This window comes from Salarias fasciatus, chromosome 20 (assembly GCF_902148845.1).
Source record: "Salarias fasciatus chromosome 20, fSalaFa1.1, whole genome shotgun sequence".
Taxonomy (NCBI): domain Eukaryota; kingdom Metazoa; phylum Chordata; class Actinopteri; order Blenniiformes; family Blenniidae; genus Salarias; species Salarias fasciatus.
The window spans coordinates 18,357,984-18,378,958 of NC_043764.1; the positions used below are offsets into that span (position 1 = coordinate 18,357,984).

At 42.0% G+C, this 20,975-nt stretch overlaps 3 protein-coding genes across 3 annotated transcripts; all 3 read right to left on the reverse strand.

The window, feature by feature from the left end:
- Positions 1 to 1,364: 1,364 nt before the first annotated feature.
- Positions 1,365 to 5,380, reverse strand: LOC115408524 (cytosolic sulfotransferase 3-like). Its single transcript, XM_030119336.1, has 8 exons — positions 5,275 to 5,380; positions 4,682 to 4,820; positions 3,792 to 3,920; positions 2,568 to 2,668; positions 2,342 to 2,468; positions 2,152 to 2,249; positions 1,892 to 2,066; positions 1,365 to 1,817 (listed from the first exon to the last, which is right to left on the reverse strand). The coding sequence occupies exons 2-8, from the start codon at positions 4,818 to 4,820 to the stop codon at positions 1,705 to 1,707; spliced, it is 882 nt and encodes a 293-aa protein (XP_029975196.1). The 5' UTR covers positions 5,275 to 5,380; the 3' UTR covers positions 1,365 to 1,704.
- A 2,954-nt stretch (positions 5,381 to 8,334) lies between these two features.
- On the reverse strand, positions 8,335 to 12,721 carry LOC115408523 (cytosolic sulfotransferase 3-like). Its single transcript, XM_030119335.1, has 8 exons — positions 12,602 to 12,721; positions 11,136 to 11,274; positions 9,896 to 10,024; positions 9,628 to 9,728; positions 9,350 to 9,476; positions 9,160 to 9,257; positions 8,900 to 9,074; positions 8,335 to 8,825 (listed from the first exon to the last, which is right to left on the reverse strand). Exons 2-8 carry the CDS (start codon positions 11,272 to 11,274, stop codon positions 8,713 to 8,715), a joined length of 882 nt encoding a protein of 293 aa, XP_029975195.1. The 5' UTR covers positions 12,602 to 12,721; the 3' UTR covers positions 8,335 to 8,712.
- Positions 12,722 to 15,670: 2,949 nt separating this feature from the next.
- On the reverse strand, positions 15,671 to 19,359 carry LOC115408535 (cytosolic sulfotransferase 1-like). Its single transcript, XM_030119354.1, has 7 exons — positions 19,218 to 19,359; positions 17,753 to 17,869; positions 17,375 to 17,475; positions 16,363 to 16,489; positions 16,165 to 16,262; positions 15,887 to 16,061; positions 15,671 to 15,812 (listed from the first exon to the last, which is right to left on the reverse strand). Exons 1-7 carry the CDS (start codon positions 19,354 to 19,356, stop codon positions 15,700 to 15,702), a joined length of 870 nt encoding a protein of 289 aa, XP_029975214.1. The 5' UTR covers positions 19,357 to 19,359; the 3' UTR covers positions 15,671 to 15,699.
- Between the last annotated feature and the right edge of the window lie 1,616 nt (positions 19,360 to 20,975).

A 20,975-nucleotide genomic window follows, 5' to 3' on the forward strand; every position in this document is an offset into this window, starting at 1 on the left:
GCGCGTGCCCAGCGGAGGCACACTGCACGCGGGCTGTGGGGCGCTCCTGGAAGTCTCTCCTCACCGAGAGTCTCTGGAGGTCTCCAAGCCGGGCGAGGAGCGCTGTGCGCGGGTTGTGGGGCACGCGCGAGGCCGCGGGGCACGCGCGCGGCTGCGGCGCGGCTGACGGGAGAGGCTCCAGCATCCGAGCTAATTGTGGATAAGTTAGCACGGTGTCAGAGAAGAGCTAAGCGCAGCAGATCCCAGCAGAGCAGAGCAGAGATGACTCAGAGTGCCTCTCTGCTGGGGAGAGGAGCTCCAACGTTCTCATCCGAGCTAATTGTGGCTAAGTTAGCGAAAACTATCAGCTGACCCACCTGAAGACGGTAGACGAGCTGACTTTATGATAACACTGGTGATGGATGACGAAATATAGTCGAAATGAGCGATTTTGCAGAGATTATGTCCCGCGCTGAAGCTCCCTTGCTGTGGCCCCCGCTAAATCGGTTGGATCTAAATAACTTCTGAAGGACTCCGAGCTGCACGATGTTTGTCTGAGTGAGTATATGAGCATGCACACACCGATAAATAAGGTCCAGGTGTCAAAAAAACCGGAGTTGCCCTTTAAATTATTTTTTTTCCCCTTCAATATTCTGCACACACAAAACCTACAAAGGCAACTTGAAAAACAGTTTTTTTATGTTTTAAAATTTATTCAAGATAAAAACTGAAGAAATTAAATCCTATTTCACTGATTATCTTTGAGATATTTCTACAGCTTAACTGGAGTCCTGCTGTGGTGAAGTTAGTCGACTTCAGAAAAAGGCCCATGGCGGCGAGACTGGAGTTCACCAAAATGCACGTGAGGGACTCTTGGACGCTGAGAAGCAAAATTCTCTGTACTGATAAGAAAGGTTGAAGTGTTTGACCTGAATGCTTCATGTTTGGAGGAAACCAGGTGCAGCTCATCACCAGGATAAAATTGCAGCAGCAAAAAGTCTTCACTATGAAGGGGGCGAATATTTCCCAAGGATTTCACTGAATAAGATGTATCAAACTTATGGTTACTTTTTCTTGAGAAGACTCATCCGTTTAATGATTGTTTCTAAATCAATCAACATTTGATATTTTTCACTTTAAAATCAATTTTCTAATACTGTAACTAATCACACAACCACGACATACGTATGTCAGGTTTGAATGTGTCTAAAATGACTGAGCTTTTCTGTCAAACCAACAATTAAGGGTGAAATGAGTAAGATATTTACGATAAAAATATTAAAAGTGTTTTCATTTGTCAGCTGTTAAAAAAAAAAAAAACCAAAACATTCCCATTAAACAATCTGCTATCTCCATCAACATTGTTTTGGTTAGGGTTTTTTTTCTTTCAAACTGAGAGCTGGAACAGCTTTGGTGGGCGGCGCTAGACCGTCACTACTTCCTGGTTCCAGAGCCAATCATCGGTGAGTTCCCGAGGTTGCCAAATCTGCAGTGCTGAATTCCATATTTTAAGTCTGCGCTGTGCACTGCTGCTGAGGTTCCTAAACTGTCTAAACTCACCTAAACTGGCAACTCGCAAGATCGTTAGACAACTTACACCTTCAATTGTTGTTTGCAAAAAATGTGACCCTCGAACCAAGTCCACATTATAAGTGCTTCATTTTTGATTCATTAGCTTGGTAAACCTCATGGAGATCATCTTTACAGATACAAACACAAGGTTGTTCAAATTTCTGTGCGAAACTGGAGAGTGGGATCCTTCATCTTTGTCTTGTAGTCTTCATCAAACTCTTCATTCTGAGCCACAGTGAAGTGATTCTTCCAGTCGCCCACTTTTCCTGCAGAACCACAGAGACTCAGTCAGAGCTTCATGCTGGTGAGTTACATTGCATCCACTTTTAGCCAATCATACCTTTTCTCATGAAGGGAGACACTTTGAAATCCATCACTATGTTTGTAGAATAGTTGGCCATCCCGTCCTTCTTCATGTTATCAAACTGAACTCCTCCTGTCACTCTTTCCTTCTCTTCAGCTGAAGGAGTCAAACCAAGAAAGGAGCAAAGTTTGTCTATTTCTCGTCCAGTGTCCTGAAAACAAAGACAGATGATCGTCACAGCAATACAACCAGAAAGGCTACCTTACTGGTGAAATCCCTACAAACAGCTCAGTTACCTCAACCATGTCTTCAAAGAACATGTAGTGCAGATTTGAGTAAGTCTGTTTCTTCTTCCACCAGTTGCTCACATGATCGTACCAGGATCCAAACACCACTGAGACCACAGAAGACAGATGGACTTGAGAAGTGTGGCAGAAACATCTGCTCTCTTGTTACAATGGCACCATGATAGTTTTTCAAACCCACTTTTTCCCTGCATGAATCTCTTGAGGTAGCTGTTCCAGTCTCCAGGCTCTGGTTCGATCCTGTTCATGCGGTCAAAATGGAAGAAAGACACCACATTGTCTTTTGCATTACGGGCAACATAGACAATCTGCAGAGGAGAAGAAGGACACAATGGGTGTCAGAAAGAGAGCTCCAGGGGCTCCGAGGGTCAAGAAAAACAGGAGGTATGTACAGAGGTGAATACTACCCTGCAGTTCTGCTCAAAAAAGGACTTTGGCACAAACTGCACAGGAAAATGAGTTTTAATAAGTCGAGGAGAGGTGGGCAGGTTGTCCGCCACGTCTTTTCCTGTGTGAAACAGTAAATATGAAGTTAGCAAAGTTCTTCATCATATAAAAAGAAATGGATTGCCTTATGCCTTGCATTATCTATAAAATCAATGAGCACTGGGAGCATTAGCATTTCAGCAAGCATTTAGTTAAAGACTTTTATACAAGTATGATACGAGGGTGTACCCAAAAGAATCCGGAATTTGACGGTAACTTTTTATTTCTGACATTTCAAAATAAAACATCACTGTCGCCTTCAAAATAATCTCCATCCACATTAATACAGCGCTCCAGCCGTGTCTCCCACTTCACGAATGCGTCGTCAGACCCGCGCGTAATAGTGCCATTTTTTGCCGGCTGCGATTTTTCTGTCACCTCCTCCACATCTGCAAGCCGCTGTCCCTTCAGCTCTTTCTTAAACTTGGGGAACAAGAAAAAGTCACTCGAGGCTACATCTGGTGAATAAGGCGGATGGGAGAAGAGATTCATCTCATTCTCCGCCAGAAACTGCGTGATGCGCAGCACCGTGTCCGCTGGCGCACTGTCGTGGTGGATCAACCGGGCTCCAGTCCGCCACTACGTGGGCCGCTTCCTCCTCACATCCTCACGGAGCAGTCTGAGGACTTCGATGTAGTAGTCCTGATTTACAGTCTGACCTGGAGGGACAAACTCGCTGTGGACGATACCCTGGACAGCTGAAAAGCAGCTCAGCATTGTTTTCACGGCTGAGCGGACCTGATGCGCGGACATCTGGCCCTTTTTAAACCGCCCGAACCACTCATGGACCTGATTCTTCCCCAGAGCATCATCCTTGTAGGCTTGCTGCAACAAGGTGAGTGTTTCTGCTGCTGTTTTTTTCCCAGCAAAAAGCAGAATTTAATGTTTACGCGCTGCTCTGGCTTCCCAGTCAGTGTCGCCATTTTGGAAAAAATCGCAGACCGCAGCTGCACTCTGTTCCTATAAATAGCGCCTGACAGGCGTCAGTGTAGCTCTCGGAGCTCAGATTTCTCACAGATGTGCATGAGGCTTACCTGCAGCACATCTGATGGCCAGAAGTCGGAACTCATTATTATTATTGTTTTCTGACCAAATTCCGGTTTCTTTTGGGAACCCCCTCGTATGTGCTAATGATGTCTGTCAACCTGAACCCATTGATGGCCAAGTGATCTCCAAGAAAGGCACTCTGTCGAAGATCGGGACTGTTGCCTGACGCTCTTGCCATGTTTGACCAAAGTAGAGCAGGTCAAGGATATAAGAGGTCCAGGTGGTTCCTGAAGAGTGATAGAAGGACATGATGAGACAGAGTTGCTTCCATTAGTTCTGGAATGCATTCTGTCATCTCATAACTCTGATATATTAAAGGTGTAATATAGGATTTTCTCGAAAAGACAAAGCCAAACGTCTGTTACTCACTTTTTGAAAAATGCACATGCGCCAGACCATCCGCCCTGCTCTCCTGCTTCTACCAGGAAACGCCTATTAATGGTGGAAGTGTGCGAGCGCAACCTCATCTTCTCCAGGTGTGCACGACTCTGTTTACAGTTTCTGCGATCGGCCTCGCTCATAAAGCTTATTGTCTGAAACAGTTACAGTTTCATTATGTCAGACTCGCCATTGGTACTAGCTGAGTACTAGCTTTACGAGCTGAAACCGAAGCTCACCGGCTACATAAACACTCTGAATGCGCATGCGCAAAAGGGAGAACCTTATTGGGAGCGAGCACGTAGAACGGACTTACGAAAGCAGCTCGTCAGAATGATTGACAAACAGTTATTTTGATGATCCACCTGGAACTCAAAGAAAATAGAACATCCTATATTACACCTTTAATAACGTCATGTCATCCACAAATTCTTCCCAAAACTGTAAAACTGTAAAAACCAAGTTTTCATCTGTTCCTACAAAGTTACATAATCTCATTTATAGCAGTACAGATCTACACACACTAAGACCATGTTATAAAGAGCATCTCTCAACCTCTCACCCATGCACCTTTATCAACCATCATGCAGTAACTGGCTTCACGACTGACCTGCTTTAGGATATGTAGCAATCAGGATGTCATCCGGTCTGGCTTGAAAGTTTTGAACGTTCTCCCAGTTGTCTGTGAAGTAATGGGTCATTGAGACTCCATGGAAATCAAACAGCACTCCTCGAATGCACGAATCCATCTAATGAAAAGAAAACAACAACAGCAAAATAGATTGAAAACATGCAGAATATATGAACAACTATTATAAGTAGGAAGTAGACTAGACTGAACTAAACATTATCAGCTCATAACAGAGACATCAAATCGCTTTACTGGATGGTTTCTGTACCTTGATAAGGAGAAAGAAACTACAGGATTAAAAACAGAAACATACTTTTTGAAAAATCTTCAATAGTTAAATCACTGATTTTCACAGATTTTCAGAGAAAGGAACAGAGATCTTCAGGTACTGGTTAAAGCTGTTGAGAACATGTTGATCTTCTGTGCCATTTGCTATAACTACACACATGCACTCTGCATGCCAGGATGAACAAAAGAGTGAATGAAAGTACACAAAGATTGCCAACAAAAATAATCATATCAACAGTATGAGATCATATCACACAGTGTGATATCAAGGTTCAAACACTCACTGTTGGCTGCAGATTTCTGTCTTTTCCCGTTCAAGCTTCTCCCGTCCAGCAAATACTTTCTTCTGTTCTCCTCTGTGTCCCCTCCTGTTACACAACAGAGGCTCACTTTCTGTTGAAATGTAAAAGATCTGCTGCTCCTCCCTCCCTTTTCACATTTCTGACCATTTGTGTGTGCGTGTGTGTGTGTGTGCGTGTGTGTGTGTGCACGTGTGTGTGTACTTTCTGTGTATTTGCTCAGCCAGAATTGGCATCTTTCCCAGAGTGAACTCAGCTGAGATCCCCTCTGGCCTGATAACCCCTGGGAACCCACTTTTCTGTTATTGAGTTATTGCATTTGATGTCATTGTACCACCAGCATCGCCTTCATAGTTTGTCATGTGACCAATCATGAAGGTTGAAGTTTGTAAAAAATGAAGGTTATATTTTGATTAGTTGATGTCTGTGAGTGAATTGATCTACCAGACCCTGAAAGAAATGACTTATTAGATGTGTATTTCAATATCATCTACAGCAGTTTATCCTGAAGCCAATACCACCTCACTGGGACCGAACTTAGGGTCACCGATTAACCTCACATGCATGTTTTTGGACTGTGGAAGGATATATGGAGTACCTTCTTACATGGGGAGAACATGCAAATTCAAACAATAAAGCCCACCCAGTATTTGAACCCATGTCCTGTCTTATGATACCACAATAAGTGAAATAACGGTGATGAAGTTTTGACTCACATGATCTGCGTTAATACTAAAGAAACTGAAAATTGATTAACTTAGTTTATGAAAAATGTTTTTGTCTTAACTCACAGACAATGGCCCACATAACTTGGGGTGCACTTTACTCACCGTCTCTTGGTCAATAGCACAAACTCTGGCGATCAGATTCAGTCTTACAGAAGTTGTTGTTCTCAGTAAAGCCACTCAAGGTTTCTGACAGATTCAGTCGTGCTTCTGTCACTGTATGTTCTTGTCTCTGTGGTAGAATCTAACACAGATAGATACAGTGGTTTCTCAGCCCTGTCCAACTGTTCATTTTTGTTTTTGAATTTCTCAAAGGTTTCTTCAGAAATCACTGTGACGTCTGCCCCAGAATCTTGCTTGAAAGTCACTTTATTTCCTCTCAGATGTTTGTCTGACAGCCATGGTTCTTCTCCTGAATCCATTTACCCCAGAATAAGTCCATCTGCGTTGTCAGCGACCTCATTCACAATAGGGTTGGACCTCCAGACCCTCCCATCGTGTCCACGTTCTCCACAGTTACGGCATTCTGGATTTTTAGCTGAGCACCGTACTGCCACATGTGCTGGCGATTTGCCACATCTGGAACATGTTTTACCATCCTGTCTTGTCTGCTGAAGCTTTGGGTAGTTGAATTTTTTTTTTCCTTCTTTGTGTCTGAGCTTATTTGGTTTGGATTTTCTGGCATGAACTGTATCCACTGCTGTTTCGCTCTACATCTTAAGTCAGTTTACTTTCATTTTATTTCTTCAGATTGTCTTGCCATTGTGGTAGCTTCAGCGAGGACGAGATCTTTGTCAAGCTGCATTCTTTCTGACTGTGACAAATCTTTACGACCCACTACAAGCCTATCTCTCAGAAGGTCCTCATGAAGTGCACCATACTCACTGTTTTCTTCTGCCAATGCATAGAAAGCTGTTATTAATGCATCCACTGGTTCAGATGGCTGTTGCACTCTCTTGTTGAACTTTGCCCGTTCATAAATCACATTTTTTCTTGGAACAAAACATCCATCAAAAGCTGTTTTAACGGCACTGTATTTCTGACGCACCACAATTGTCAGTTTGAGTCCTCTTAGCACATCATCAGCCTCATCTCCCATGCAATAAATCAGTGTGTTTACTTCATTTGCATCCGAGGAGCTGTTCAGGTTACTTGATAGTCAAAAACGCTCAAAACGTCTGATCCACGTTTCCCGTTCTAGTGGTCTTGCAAAGTCGAAAGGCTCAGGTGGCTTGATGGTGAAGGTTACCGCAAGGGGTGCTGCCACCATGACGGGACCTGCTGGCACTGCTGCTGCTGCTCTCGCTGCTGAATCACCTGAGTGCAAAGCTGACCTGTACCACCTGATCCTCACTTGTTACTCTGATCTAGACTATTCCATGTAACATCTTTGACTGTTGCTTCCAGCTACTGCTGTTCTTACCATCCTGCCGCCATGTGTGATGAGAGGTCATGTTAGTTCAGCAGTTTGTTTGAACATGCTGGTAAATGATCACCTGTGAAGAACGATAAATTATATTTGGAAAGTATTGACAACACTCCACTTTTTCCATAGTTTCAGTTACAGGCTGATTCTAAACTGTGTTAAATTATTTTTTTTTCCCCCTTCAATATTCTGCACACACAAAACCCACAAAGGCAACTTGAAAAAAAGTTTTTTTAGATGTTTGAAAATTTATTCAAGATAAAAACTTAAGAAATTAAATCCTATTTCACTGATTATCTTTGAGATATTTCTACAGCTTAACTGGAGTCCTGCTGTGGTGAAGTTAGTCGACTTCAGAAAAAGGCCCATGGCGGCGAGACTGGAGTTCACCAAAATGCACGTGAGGGACTCTTGGACGCTGAGAAGCAAAGTTCTCTGTACTGATAAGAAAGGTTGAAGTGTTTGACCTGAATGCTTCATGTTTGGAGGAAACCAGGTGCAGCTCATCACCAGGATAAAATTGCAGCAGCAAAAAGTCTTCACTATGAAGGGGGCGAATATTTCCCAAGGGTTTCACTGAATAAGATATATCAAACTTATAGTTACTTTTTCTTGAGAAGACTCATCCGTTTAATGATTGTTTCTAAATCAATCAACATTTGATATTTTTCACTTTAAAATCAATTTTCTAATACTGTAACTAATCACACAACCACGACATACGTATGTCAGGTTTGAATGTGTCTAAAATGACTGAGCTTTTTTGTCAAACCAACAATTAAGGGTGAAATGAGTAAGATATTTACGATAAAAATATTAAAAGTGTTTTCATTTGTCAGCTGTTAAAAAAAAACAAAACAAAAAAACAAAACATTCCCATTAAACAATCTGCTATCTCCATCAACAATGTCTTGGTTAGGTTTTTTTTTTTCTTTCAAACTGAGAGCTGGAACAGCTTTGGTGGGCGGCGCTAGACCGTCACTACTTCCTGGTTCCAGAGCCAATCATCGGTGAGTTCCCGAGGTTGCCAAATCTGCAGTACTGAATTCCATATTTTAAGTCTGCGCTGTGCACTGCTGCTGAGGTTCCTAAACTGTCTAAACTCACCTATACTGGCAACTCGCAAGATCGTTAGACAACTTACACCTTCAATTGTTGTTTGTAAAAAATGTGACCCTCGAACCAAGTCCACATTATAAGTGTTTCATTTTTGATTCATTAGCTTGGTAAACCTCATGGAGATCATCTTTACAGATACAAACACAAGGTTGTTCAAATTTCTGTGCGAAACTGGAGAGTGGGATCCTTCATCTTTGTCTTGTAGTCTTCATCAAACTCTTCATTCTGATCCACAGTGAAGTGATTCTTCCAGTCGCCCACTTTTCCTGCAGAACCACAGAGACTCAGTCAGAGCTTCATGCTGGTGAGTTACATTGCATCCACTTTTAGCCAATCATACCTTTTCTCATGAAGGGAGACACTTTGAAATCCATCACTATGTTTGTAGAATAGTTGGCCATCCCGTCCTTCTTCATGTTATCAAACTGAACTCCTCCTGTCACTCTTTCCTTCTCTTCAGCTGAAGGAGTCAAACCAAGAAAGGAGCAAAGTTTGTCTATTTCTCGTCCAGTGTCCTGAAAACAAAGACAGATGATCGTCACAGCAATACAACCAGAAAGGCTACCTTACTGGTGAAATCCCTACAAACAGCTCAGTTACCTCAACCATGTCTTCAAAGAACATGTAGTGCAGATTTGAGTAAGTCTGTTTCTTCTTCCACCAGTTGCTCACATGATCGTACCAGGATCCAAACACCACTGAGACCACAGAAGACAGATGGACTTGAGAAGTGTGGCAGAAACAGCTGCTCTCTTGTTACAATGGCACCATGATAGTTTTCCAAACCCACTTTTTCCCTGCATGAATCTCTTGAGGTAGCTGTTCCAGTCTCCAGGCTCTGGTTCGATCCTGTTCATGCGGTCAAAATGGAAGAAAGACACCACATTGTCTTTTGCATTACGGGCAACATAGACAATCTGCAGAGGAGAAGAAGGACACAATGGGTGTCAGAAAGAGAGGTCCAGGGGCTCCGAAGGTCCATGTAAACCCTGACAGGTTCAGAAGCAGGTTATATTATATAATATTGAGCAGAGAAAAACAGGAGGTATGTACAGAAATGAATACTACCCTGCAGTTCTGCTCGAAAAAGGACTTTGGCACAAACTGCACAGGAAAATGAGTTTTAATGAGTCGAGGAGAGGTGGGCAGGTTGTCCGCCAGGTCTTTTCCTGTGTGAACAAGTAAAGATGCAGTTAGCAAAGTTCTTCATTATATGAAAAAAAGGCATTGCCTTATACTTGGCATTATCTATAAATTCAATGATTGTAGCATTTCAGCAAATATTTAATTGAAGACCTTTATACAAGTGTGATATGTGCTAATGATGTCTGTCAACCTGAACCCAGAGCTGGGAAAGTGATCTCCAAGAAAGGCACTCTGTCAAAGATCGGGACGGTTGACTGGCGGTCTTGCCATGTTTGACCAAAGTAGAGCAGGTCAAGGATATAAGAGACCCAGGTGGTTCCTGAAGAGTGACAGAAAGACGTGGTTAAACAGAGTTGCTTCCATCAGCTCTGGAATTCATTCTGTGATCTCATAACTCTGATATATCAGTAATCTCATTCTTCCTGCTGAGACTTTGGGTCACTAAGAAAATAATGAGTCCAAATAATTTTATATGTATTGAATTAAAATAGAGACAAGTGATTTTAAGTTCTTTGGATGTTCACATGCTTTCTACCTGCCTGGAGGCATTTGTAATGTTATGTGCGTGTGTATGGGTTATTTTTATTGAGAAAGGGATTATTTCATCTGCACCATCAGGAGCACACAACCCGTTGGTAGCTAGCAGATGCTAATATGACCTAAGAACACTGTTTGTGGTTTTTTGTGTGCTTCAACGTGCGCCTCACTGTGTCAGTGTTGGTCGCCGTTTGAGCTTCGCAACTGGAAATAGATTAAAACCTGGGAGTTGTGGGCGTTCAGCAACGTGAACGGTGTTTAGCATTCTGCTAGCAATGCTGACAGCTGTCAAAACGTAATTGTTATGAAAGCTCAGAGACAAGGTGAACTGCATTAGTCCATTGCAGTGTCGTGCTGCAGTACTTGGTGTTTATCCACTTTAGTGAGCAGCATGTGAGACTGAGTTTACACGTCGACTCGTGGCTGCGGGGCTCGAACTGCTAATGCCCAGTAGGCACAAAGCATTCTGGAAAATGTAGCATTTGAGTGATTTAAGCCACTGTGTTGATTAAGTTGGCATGGCAAGCCCTCTTTTTGTGAATAATGGTGACATTCAAAGAATATATTTTGATGGTTTATTTATATTATTGTGTTTCAGGTTTATGACCTGTGGTCAATTAATTAAAAAACAAACAAAAGACTAACATGAGTCATACACCATTTACTTCCAGGCAAACCTTTCAGACGGCTCAAGTGTAAAAGATTTGAACACTACCCTAAACTCTAAAACTGTATAAACCCATTTTTCATGTGTTCCTACAAAGTTACATAATCAGCATAGCAATACAGATCTACACACACTAAAACCACGTTATAAAGAGCTTATCTCAACCGCTCACCCTTGCACCATTACCTTTATAAACCGTCATGCAGTAACTGGCTTCATGACTGACCTGCTTTAGGATATGTAGCAATCAGGATATCATCCGGTCTGGCCTGAAAGTTTTGAACGTTCTCCCAGTTGTCTGTGAAGTAATGGGTCATTGAAACTCCATGGAAATCAAACAGCACTCCTCGAGTGCACGAATCCATCTTATGAAAAGAAAACAACAGCAAAAATAATAGATTAAAACATACAGAATATATGAACAACTATTACAAGTAGGAAGCAGACTGGACTGAATTAAACATTATTGTCAGCTCTAAACAGAGACATCTACCGGGAATTGTTTTACTGGATGGTTTCTGCACCTTGATAAGGAGAAAGAAACTATGGGGTTAAAAACACAAAGATGCTTTTTTGAAGAGTCTACAATAGTTAAATCATTGACTTGTCCTGAATAGAGAAAGGAACAGAGCTCTTCAGAAACTGGTTTAAAATGGTGAGAACAAGTTCATCTTCTGTGCCATTTGCTGACTGCACACATTCACTCATTCAAGGATAAACAAAAGAGCGAATTAAAGTACACAAAGATTGCTTATAATAATATACTGTACATATCAACTGTGTGAGATCATATCTGTGAAGTAGTGGGTGGAAATCAAACAGCACTCCTCAAGTACGTGATTCCATCGAATGAAAAGAGAACAACAACAAAATAGATTCAAGATTCAGATTAACAACTACGTGGTAGCGAGGCGTGGCCAGGATGGGAGGCATGGCGGAGGGAGAGGGGAGGAGTTGGAGCAAGCTGGAAAGAGGAGAGCATGTAATTGTTCTCAGGTGTGAGTTAGTCATCTCCTCTCCTCCCTCTCCCAGGGCTTTTAAAGCTGCTCCAGGAGAACTCTTATAAGAATCCACGACAGACAAAGTTTTATAGCCCAGGCTGAGCCTGAACAGACAAGGAGCACGGACAGCAGACGGATGGTCTGCGGGCTGCCGGGCGGGCGGACGGACTTTTGCTGACCAACTGGAGGGAGGCTGGGGAGGCTCCCCAGGCTGTGTGGATTTTGTGTTTTGGATTTTTGGATTTTGGGTTTGAATGAACAGTTATGTATTCCTTGACCAGGCTGGTGTCCTCCCTTCGAGCGAACCCACCGACAGGCAGCAGCCTGTCACAGAGCGTTATCAGTGGGAAACAGACTGAACTAAACATTATCATCTCTCAACAGAGACATCAACTTGTTTTACTGGACAGTTTCTGCACTTTGATAGGGAGAAAAAAACTAAGGGGTTAAAAACACAAAGATACTTTTTAGAAGAGTCAAACTGTCAAAACACTGACTTGTTCTGATACAGAAAAGAAGGACAGAGATCTTCAGGCACTGGTTGAGGCTGTTGAAAACATGTTGATCTTTTGTGTTATTTGCTCACTAAACACATTCACTCTGCATGCCAGGATAAACTAAACAAAGTATGCAAAGATTGCTGAAAAAAAATAACTCATCAGCAGTGTGATATCAAGGTTCAAACACTCACTGTTGGCTGCAGATTTCTGTCCTTTCCCGTTCAAGCTTCTCCCGTCCAGCAAATACTTTCTTCTGTTCTCCTCTGTTTCCCCTCCTGTTACATAACAGAGGCTCACTTCCCGATGAAATCTCAAAGCTCTGCTGCTCCTCCCTCCCTTTTCACATTTCCGGACCGTTTGTGCGTGTGTGTGTGTGTGTGTGTGTGTGTGTGTGTGTGTGTGTACTTTCTTTCTGTATATTTGCTCAGCCAGAATTGGCACCTTTCCCAGGGTGAACTGAACTGAGATCCCCTCTGGCCTGATAACCCCTGGGAACCCACTTTTCTGTTATTGAGTTATTGAATTTGATGTCATTATACAACCAACATTGCCTTCAAAGTTTATCATGCAACCAATCATAAATACTAGAAAATAAAGGATGTGCTGTGATTAGTTGATGTCTATCAGTGAATTTAACTACCAGAACATGAAGGGAATGACTTATTGGATGTGTATTTCAATAACTGTGGCTCAAAATTATCATAAAATATATCTATCCATCATCTATAGAACTTTATCCTGTACTGAGCAGCAGCACACTGGAGCCAATCCCACCTAACTGGGACCCAACTTAGGGTCAGCGATTACCCTCACATGCATGTTTTTGGACTGCGGAACGAATATGGAGTAACTTCTTACATGGGGAGAACATGCAAACTCCAAACAATTAAGCCCACCCAGTATGTGAACCCATGTTCTGTCTCATGAAATAACGGCGATGAAGGTTTGAGTCACATGATCTGCATTAATAGCAAAGAAACTGAAAATTGGTAAATGGACTACACTTGTATAGTGCTTTTTACCCTGCTTGACAGAGCCCAAAGCACTTCACACTGCAATATCACATCAACCCTTTCACACCATACTTGGTGGTGGTAAGCTACTACTGTAGCCACAGCTGCCCTGGGGCAGACTGACGGAAGCAAGGCTGCCAATCTGCGCCATCGGCCCCTCCGACCACCACCAACCATTCACTCTCACAACTTTCATACTAGGCAAGGTGGGTGAAGTGTCTTGCCCAAGGACGCCAGTTTTACGCCTGAGGAAGCGGGGATCGAACCGCCAACATTCCGGTTATAAGACCAACTGAGCTACTGTCGCCCCTGAAAATTGATTTGAAGAGTTTAACTTAGTTGATGATTTCTTTTTTATTTCTCATTTGCAAGTTTTATTGTGAGTACTGAGATTCACAATGTATGTTTTGTGATTTTGGTCACACGCCATTGGTTCAGAGGTGATCAGGTTTCAGGACACAAAAGGGAGCCCATCAAACTGAAGGACGAAAACAATAAGACAAACAAGATCCAACAAAACAGGTAAGAGTTTTTGTAAGATTGAGGTAAATAATGACAGGAGGGTGAAATACCTGCATGATAAGTGACAAACACTTGGGAGCAGTAAACATGTCTTTGCTGGCTCTCGGAGGAGGCGGACGCTTTTTCTGTCGCTCCCTACTTGCTTCTCCCCCCCCTATTGTCTCCGCTTGCTGCTCTCTGTCTCGTCTGTTTTACTGGAGGAATCACTTGACTTGGTGTTTCGAACAAACCAAATATCAACCATGGAATTGATCAGCTGGTCTCTCTACGCAATTGATACGAGTTTTCCAACAAAGAGCACAGGAGCGGGGGATCCTGCCTGTCTGGACGGGACTCGGCATGCTGGGCATGTGATGGACGCCCGAGAGAAGTGGAGGGGTGTCACATGCCTGGCACCCCTGTCCGTCAAGGACATTGTGGATGTTTACCTTTTCGGATATATGATGATCGCCCTGCTGCTGATTGGCTTGTGCTGCGACCTGATCCTCTGGAGGATTAAGAAGATCGCCACCACAAAAGACGTCCAAGGGAGGACACATTGATTGCTCTCTCTATCTTCCCTCTCTCACTCTCAGCTGCAACCCAAGATCACCTTTGGACTGCTTCGTTCAAGGCCATCCCAGCAACTACCATCTGAGTTGGAGCGCAAAGGGGAGGCGGGCCAAACCACACACACACATACACGGACTGATGAACTGAAATGCCACATACATGCCACACACACTCCCTCCCCCACTCTCAACGTCTCCACCACACATTTCTGCTGACGACTAGTGGTGATGACGTGTTGCGCTGATGTTATAGCTGCGACCGCTGATCCGTTGGTCTGATAGCAACTTGTCTCACGTGTTTTTGCAATGTTTGTGCGCAGGTTGGCTTTTTTTTGGTCTCTCACTTCTAATCACGACTCCCTTTTGGAACCGTGATCTGAACTGATGTATCTTTTTTTTTTACCATCACCCTCCCGCCCTCCCCCAATTTCTGTCTGAGTTTCTTTAACTCAGTTTCTTTTTCAAGACGGAGCGCCGTAATTGGCTGCCTGGGCGTCTTTAAAACCCAAGTAATTTCGTTGTAACTTGTAACTTCGGTAACTTGTTGCAATGACAATAAAGGCTATTCTGATTCTGATTCTGATTCTTCTGATTCAGACGAATCAAGATGAGAGAGCACAGAGGAACAGCAAGACACGAGGGGGAGAAAAAGGCTAGATTGCTGAAAACATAAAACCAGCTACAGGAATAAAAGTAGATCAGCAGCCATAGACAAAAAGAAAACATGCGACTGGAAGACAAGAGAGCTGGAAAAGCTCAAATTAACTTCTACATCAACATTTTCAATGCCGAAGAAATTGTCAATAGTGTCATCAATCAAAGCAAGTGTCAACAAACACTGTAGTAGTTCTTTTGTTTCTTTCTTTTTTTTTCCAGAAAAGACAACAACATGAATACAAGGAGTCGTCACAGCAACTTGCATCATGGATTTGGCTGATGTTTGTGTCAGATGCCCTCCTTTCTGGGACTGGACTGGAACTCAAATCAGCCACACTCAAAAATCAAGATGTGACATAAATCTATACTTTCAAATCAAAAACATTCACTATAATACATGAAAAGTCCTTTGATTTCATGTGTTCATTTGTGTTTCATGCTGCGCAGCTCTGATTCTGACAAATAAGCAAGATCTTGATTCTGCATCTCTCCACTCAGCAGTGCCTCATGCTGTCAATCATTCAACATCTACACATCTGGTTCCTTTCAAATTTTAGAGCGAAATTGGAGAGTGGGATCCTTCATCTTTGTCTTGTAGTCTTCATCAAACTCTTCATTCTGAGCCACAGTGAAGTGATTCTTCCAGTCGCCCACTTTTCCTGCAGAACCACAGAGACTCAGTCAGGTTGTTGTGCTGGTAATTTTCATTGTATCCAGTTTTAGCCAATCATACCTTTTCTCATGAAGGGAGAAATTTTAAAATTCAAGACAGGGACTGTTGAGTAGTTAGCCATGTCATCCTTCTTCATTTTGTCAAAATGAACTTCTCCTACGATTCTCGTCTTTTCCTCGACTGAAGGAGTCAAACCAAGAAAGGAGCAGAGTTTGTCTATTTCTCGTCCGGTGTCCTGAAAGCACATGGTTCAATGTTGTCACTACTTCAGAACAAGGAACATGTTGGATGTAGGGAACCAGTCAAATCAAGGATAGAAAAACAAACAGCTCAGTTACCTCAACCATGTCTTCAAAGAACATGTAGTGCAGATTTGAATAAGTCTGTTTCTTCTTCCACCAGTTGCTCACATGATCGTACCAGGATCCAAACACCACTGACACCACAGAATGATACATCAAAGTCGCGAGTAAGCAGTGTGTAATATCAACGTGACGCTTTGTGACATTAACCTCATGTTCATATGTAATACATACTCTCTCCTTGCTTGAATCTCTGAAGGTAGCTGCTCCAATCTCCAGGCTCTGGCTCAATCTTGTTCATGCGATCAAAGTGGAAATAAGACACAACATTGTCTTTTGCATTGCGGGCAACGTAGACTATCTAGATAAAAAGAAAACACACAAAAAAGATCCCCCACATTAACCATCAACAAACTTTCACAGTGTGAAAAGCACAGAGGGCCTGCAAATAGAACAAAACCTAAACTGGACGTGGTTTGTCAAAAACACCAGAGGATTTAGACAGAAATCCTCATTAGTAAATAAAAGTGCATGTGTGTGATTATACACTGCTCAAAAAATAAGGACAACACTTGAACTACACAATGTAACTCCAAGTCAGTCACACTTCTGTAAAGTCAGCCTGTGAAGTTAGGAAGCAATGTGAATCATTTCATCTGCTGTCGTGCGAATGGAACAGACAAGGAATTAGCAAGACGACCCCTATAAAGGAGTGGTTCTGCAGGCCCTCATCCTTTCTGGTTGATGTTTTGATCACTTTTACATGAGGTGGCATCTTCAACCCACGCCGATTGCTCAGGTTGTGTAGCTCCACCAGCATGGCACATCAATGCAGGCTGTGACAGGAAAGTTTGCTAGGTCTGTCAGCACAGCATCCAGAGCCAGGGGGAGATACCAGTACACCAGGAGACGTGGAGGGGACTGAAGGACAGCAGCAACCCAGCAGCAGGACTGCTACCTCCTCCTTTGGGCAAGGAATTACAGGTGGAACACTGTTAGAGCTCTGCAAAATGATGTCCAGCAGGCCACCAATATACATGTTTCTGCTCAAACTATCAGAAACAGACTGCCTGAGGTTGGTATGAGGGCCCAACATCCACATGAGGCTTGTACTTAGGAGAAGGGGCATCAGGTGAAGGAGAACATCCTGTTGGGATTCGGCTTTATCTTAAAAAAAAATCAGTGATCTGTGAACTTAGCATGTTGTGATCTTACTGAGATACAAACAACACACAAAACATCATACCCTGGATTTTTGCTCCCAAAATGACTTTGGCACAAACTGGACAGGAAGATGAGTTTTAATGAGTCGAGGGGAGGTGGGCAGCTTGTCCGCCAAATCTACTCCTGTGTGAAGAAATAAAGAAGCATCAACAAAACACACTTACTTTTCTTTGATGTAAAACAAAGGTTTTACTGTGATTTATAAAACGTGGATTGTGATTTCTGCAAAGTTTTATAATAATAATAATAATAATAATAATAATAATAATAATAATAATAATAATAATTATTATTATTATTATTATTATTATTATTATTATTATTATTATTGTTGTTGTTGTTGTTGTTGTTGTTATACCAATACAACTTTGTATAAAACCTGTTTGTTATGTTCGTCAACCTGAACCCATTGCCGAATGAAAAATCTCCAGGAAAGGGACTCTCTCATAAATCGGGATGGGTTTCTCTCTCTGACCAAAGTAAAGTAAATCCAAGATGTTGGAAACCCATGTAGTGCCTAGTGAGAGAGAGAGAGAGAGAGAGAGAGAGAGAGAGAGAGAGAGAGAGAGAGAGAGAGAGAGAGAGAGAGAGAGAGATCATTTCAGGTCAGGCTGTTAAATCCAACATTTTCTAGAATTCAACATTAACCGAAATGAAAAATACTTGCTCTTACAAAATCAGTACACAAAGCTACTGTATTGCAATTAACACTCTCACTTAACAGCACAAAGCCCCATGTTTGACAGTCAACAGATTCACATATTTGTAATGCCCACCACTGTGTGCCCACTTTTGAGAATGTATTTTTGTGTTTATTTGAGTTTGCCTGTTGTTAAAAGATATCTTTATATTTCTTTGTATGGGCAGCACGACTCATTTCTGTTGGTGAAAGAATGCTTTTGTGATTTAATTGGCTCCATGACATGATTTCATTAAGTTTGGTTGGTGTGCATTTTGAAGAAACTGTTAAAAAGAGGTTAAATAATAAAATGCTCATTAAAAAGAAGTAAATTCATGTTGTTTTAAAGATGATTTGGTTAAAAAGTTTGAAAGTTGTCTCTATTTACATGATTCTGTTTTGCACAAGTCCATGAGTATACTTTACAGTATTTAGTGAGATGTATATCAAGTGCATGTGTTGCCATGATATTATTTGGTGTAGATTTTGGAAGAATGACTTGTAAAGATGTGACAGATTTGTTTATATTTTGCAAAAGACATGGGGTAAGAGAAACACATGTTTTGTGAAATTGTGAATATGTCTTCAGAGATAAAAAGAAACAGTGATTTGCTGGTTACCTATGAAAATGGACGATGTGATTGATCAGTAAATAGCATGACATGTTTAATAAATATAGCTGCTTGATCCGGCGAAGGAGAAGCCACGGCTCCCGTGTCATCGTTTCTACTTTATTGTTTCACCAACATATAACTGTCCGAGGGAGCCGCAGCCCGGTACCCGTAACATATGCAGAAAGCAAGACAAGGGGAGAAGATCATCTCTTCAACTCAACAAGCATTTTGTGAGCCATTAATTTTTTACACCGGTTGAAATAATCATTCGGTTGACTCTTCATTAAACGGATCCAGCATATCTTACAGCCCATTAATCATCCAAGGCACACCACTGCAGTGGTGCGTTTTGCTTAATCATAGAGGAACCACACCTTATTCTCACCTTTCACCATACTTGATCATTTAAAACCAAGTCTGAACTATTCTGACTTTAAAAAAGAAAACATAACCAGCTTTCCCAAAAAGTGTCCCAACACAGTACAACAGATTTTTTATTGATTCCACAAAGTTACATAATCCCACACTTGTTGTATGAGATGTCATGCAGTGACTCGGGTTTCAGGACTGACCTGCTTTAGGATATGTGGCGATGAGGATATCATCCGGTCTGGCCTGAAAGTTTTGAATGTTCTCCCAGTTCTCTGTGAAAAACTTGGTCATTGAGACTCCATGGAAGTCAAACAGCTTCGGTCGAAGAATTGCATCCATCTTCTTCACCGAGAAATATCAAACAAAGTGACAGTCGTCCAGTCTACGTTGTTGGGACGAACCATAAATGCATTACGAGAGTTTATATCAAACTAACTCCTCCCTTTCTTTCCTCGCCTCTCTCTCTGTTAGTCCAGTAGAGCATGTTATGCTTTTTTAACTGATAACTCTGAGAATTCATTAACCTCATGTCAAATTCAACATAAAACTGTAAACCTTCTAGCTTTTCAAAAACATTTTTAAACAACTTTTTATTTGGTCCCACAAAGTTGCATAATCTTACACTTATACAACATATCTTATCTCAACCACTCACCCATGCACACACATTTTCATAAACCATCATGCAGTAACTGGTTTCATGACTGACCTGCTTTAGGATATGTGGCAACCTGGATATCATCCAGTCTGGCCTGAAAGTTTTGAACCAGTTGTCTGTGAAGTAATGGGTCATTGAGACTCCATGGAAATCAAACAGCACTCCTCGAGTGCACGAATCCATGAAAAGAAAACAACAGCAAAATAGAGTAAAAACATGCAGAATATATGAACAACTAAACAGACTGGACTGAACTAAACATTATTATCAGCACATAACAGACTTTACACACTAAAAAATGTTGGGTTATTTTATTAAACCAATCGCTGGGTTAAGAAATCGGTAACCCAATTTGGGCCCATTATAATGCATTTGGAGTCATTTATTGCAACTTATGTGTTGGGTGACAGTCCATCAGACCCAACATAGATTTTTAAACTCAGCACATGGGTTTTGACCACTATTGGGTTGTCAACGCGTCCGAAGAAATTCAAAATAAATACTTTAAACATTGTTTACAAGTGTGTCATTGCGCATTGTATCATTTGCATGACAAAGTACCGATTGAATTTTAAAAGGGTTTGAAAATTAGCTGTTTACAAGATATGCATTTAGTATTAATTGAATTTATCTTTGAATCAACATGGCCGCACGGTGACGCAGTGGGTAGTGCTCTTGCCTCACAGCAAGAAGGTCTTGGGTTCAAGTACTGGCTGGGGCTCGGGACCTTTCTGTGTGGAGTTTGCATGTTCTCCCAGTGTGTGCACGGGTTCCCTCTGCTTCCTCCCACGGACCAAAAACATGCATGTCGGGTTAATTGGTCACCTTAAACTGCCCCTAGGTGTGAGTGTGCATGGTTGTTTGTCTATATGCGTTAGCCCTGTGACAGACTGGTGACCTCTCCAGGGTGACCCCGCCCCCCTCGCCCGCAGCAGCTGGGACCCTGCGAAGGAGAAACGGTATAGAAAATGGATGGATGAATCAACATTTTTTTTTGGAAGATTAAACCAATGTGTGTAGTTGAATTAACACAGAATTGTAGTTAATTTGACCCAGAATTTGGACACATTCAGCCAGTATATGTGGTAAAATTGACTATCAGTGAGTTTAACTACCCGAGCATGAAAGAAATGACTTATTGGATGTGTATTTCAATAACTGTGGCTCAAAATTATCATAAAATATATCTATCCATCATGTACAGAACTTTATCCTGTACTGAGCAGCAGCACACTGGAGACAATCCCACCTAACTGGGACCCAACTTAGGGTCAGCGATTACCCTCACGCAGTGCTGGGG

Bases quoted from the DNA above. Each gene is read 5' to 3' on its own strand.
- LOC115408535 (XM_030119354.1), bottom strand. From the start codon at position 19,356: ATGGATGCAATTCTTCGACCGAAGCTGTTTGACTTCCATGGAGTCTCA. The intron at 17,870-19,217 runs GTCAGTCCTGAA...CTCTCTCACTAG, and splicing joins CGCCACATATCCTAAAGCAG to GCACTACATGGGTTTCCAAC. The intron at 15,813-15,886 runs GTATGATTGGCT...GTGGTTCTGCAG, and splicing joins TTCTCCCTTCATGAGAAAAG to GAAAAGTGGGCGACTGGAAG.
- LOC115408523 (XM_030119335.1), bottom strand. From the start codon at position 11,274: ATGGATTCGTGCACTCGAGGAGTGCTGTTTGATTTCCATGGAGTTTCA. The intron at 9,477-9,627 runs GTAGTATTCATT...TCTCCTCTGCAG, and splicing joins TTTTCGAGCAGAACTGCAGG to ATTGTCTATGTTGCCCGTAA. The intron at 8,826-8,899 runs GTATGATTGGCT...GTGGTTCTGCAG, and splicing joins GTCTCCCTTCATGAGAAAAG to GAAAAGTGGGCGACTGGAAG.
- LOC115408524 (XM_030119336.1), bottom strand. From the start codon at position 4,820: ATGGATTCGTGCATTCGAGGAGTGCTGTTTGATTTCCATGGAGTCTCA. The intron at 3,921-4,681 runs GTCAGTCGTGAA...ATCACTCTTCAG, and splicing joins TGCTACATATCCTAAAGCAG to GAACCACCTGGACCTCTTAT. The intron at 2,067-2,151 runs GTAACTGAGCTG...CTTTGTTTTCAG, and splicing joins TCTTTGAAGACATGGTTGAG to GACACTGGACGAGAAATAGA.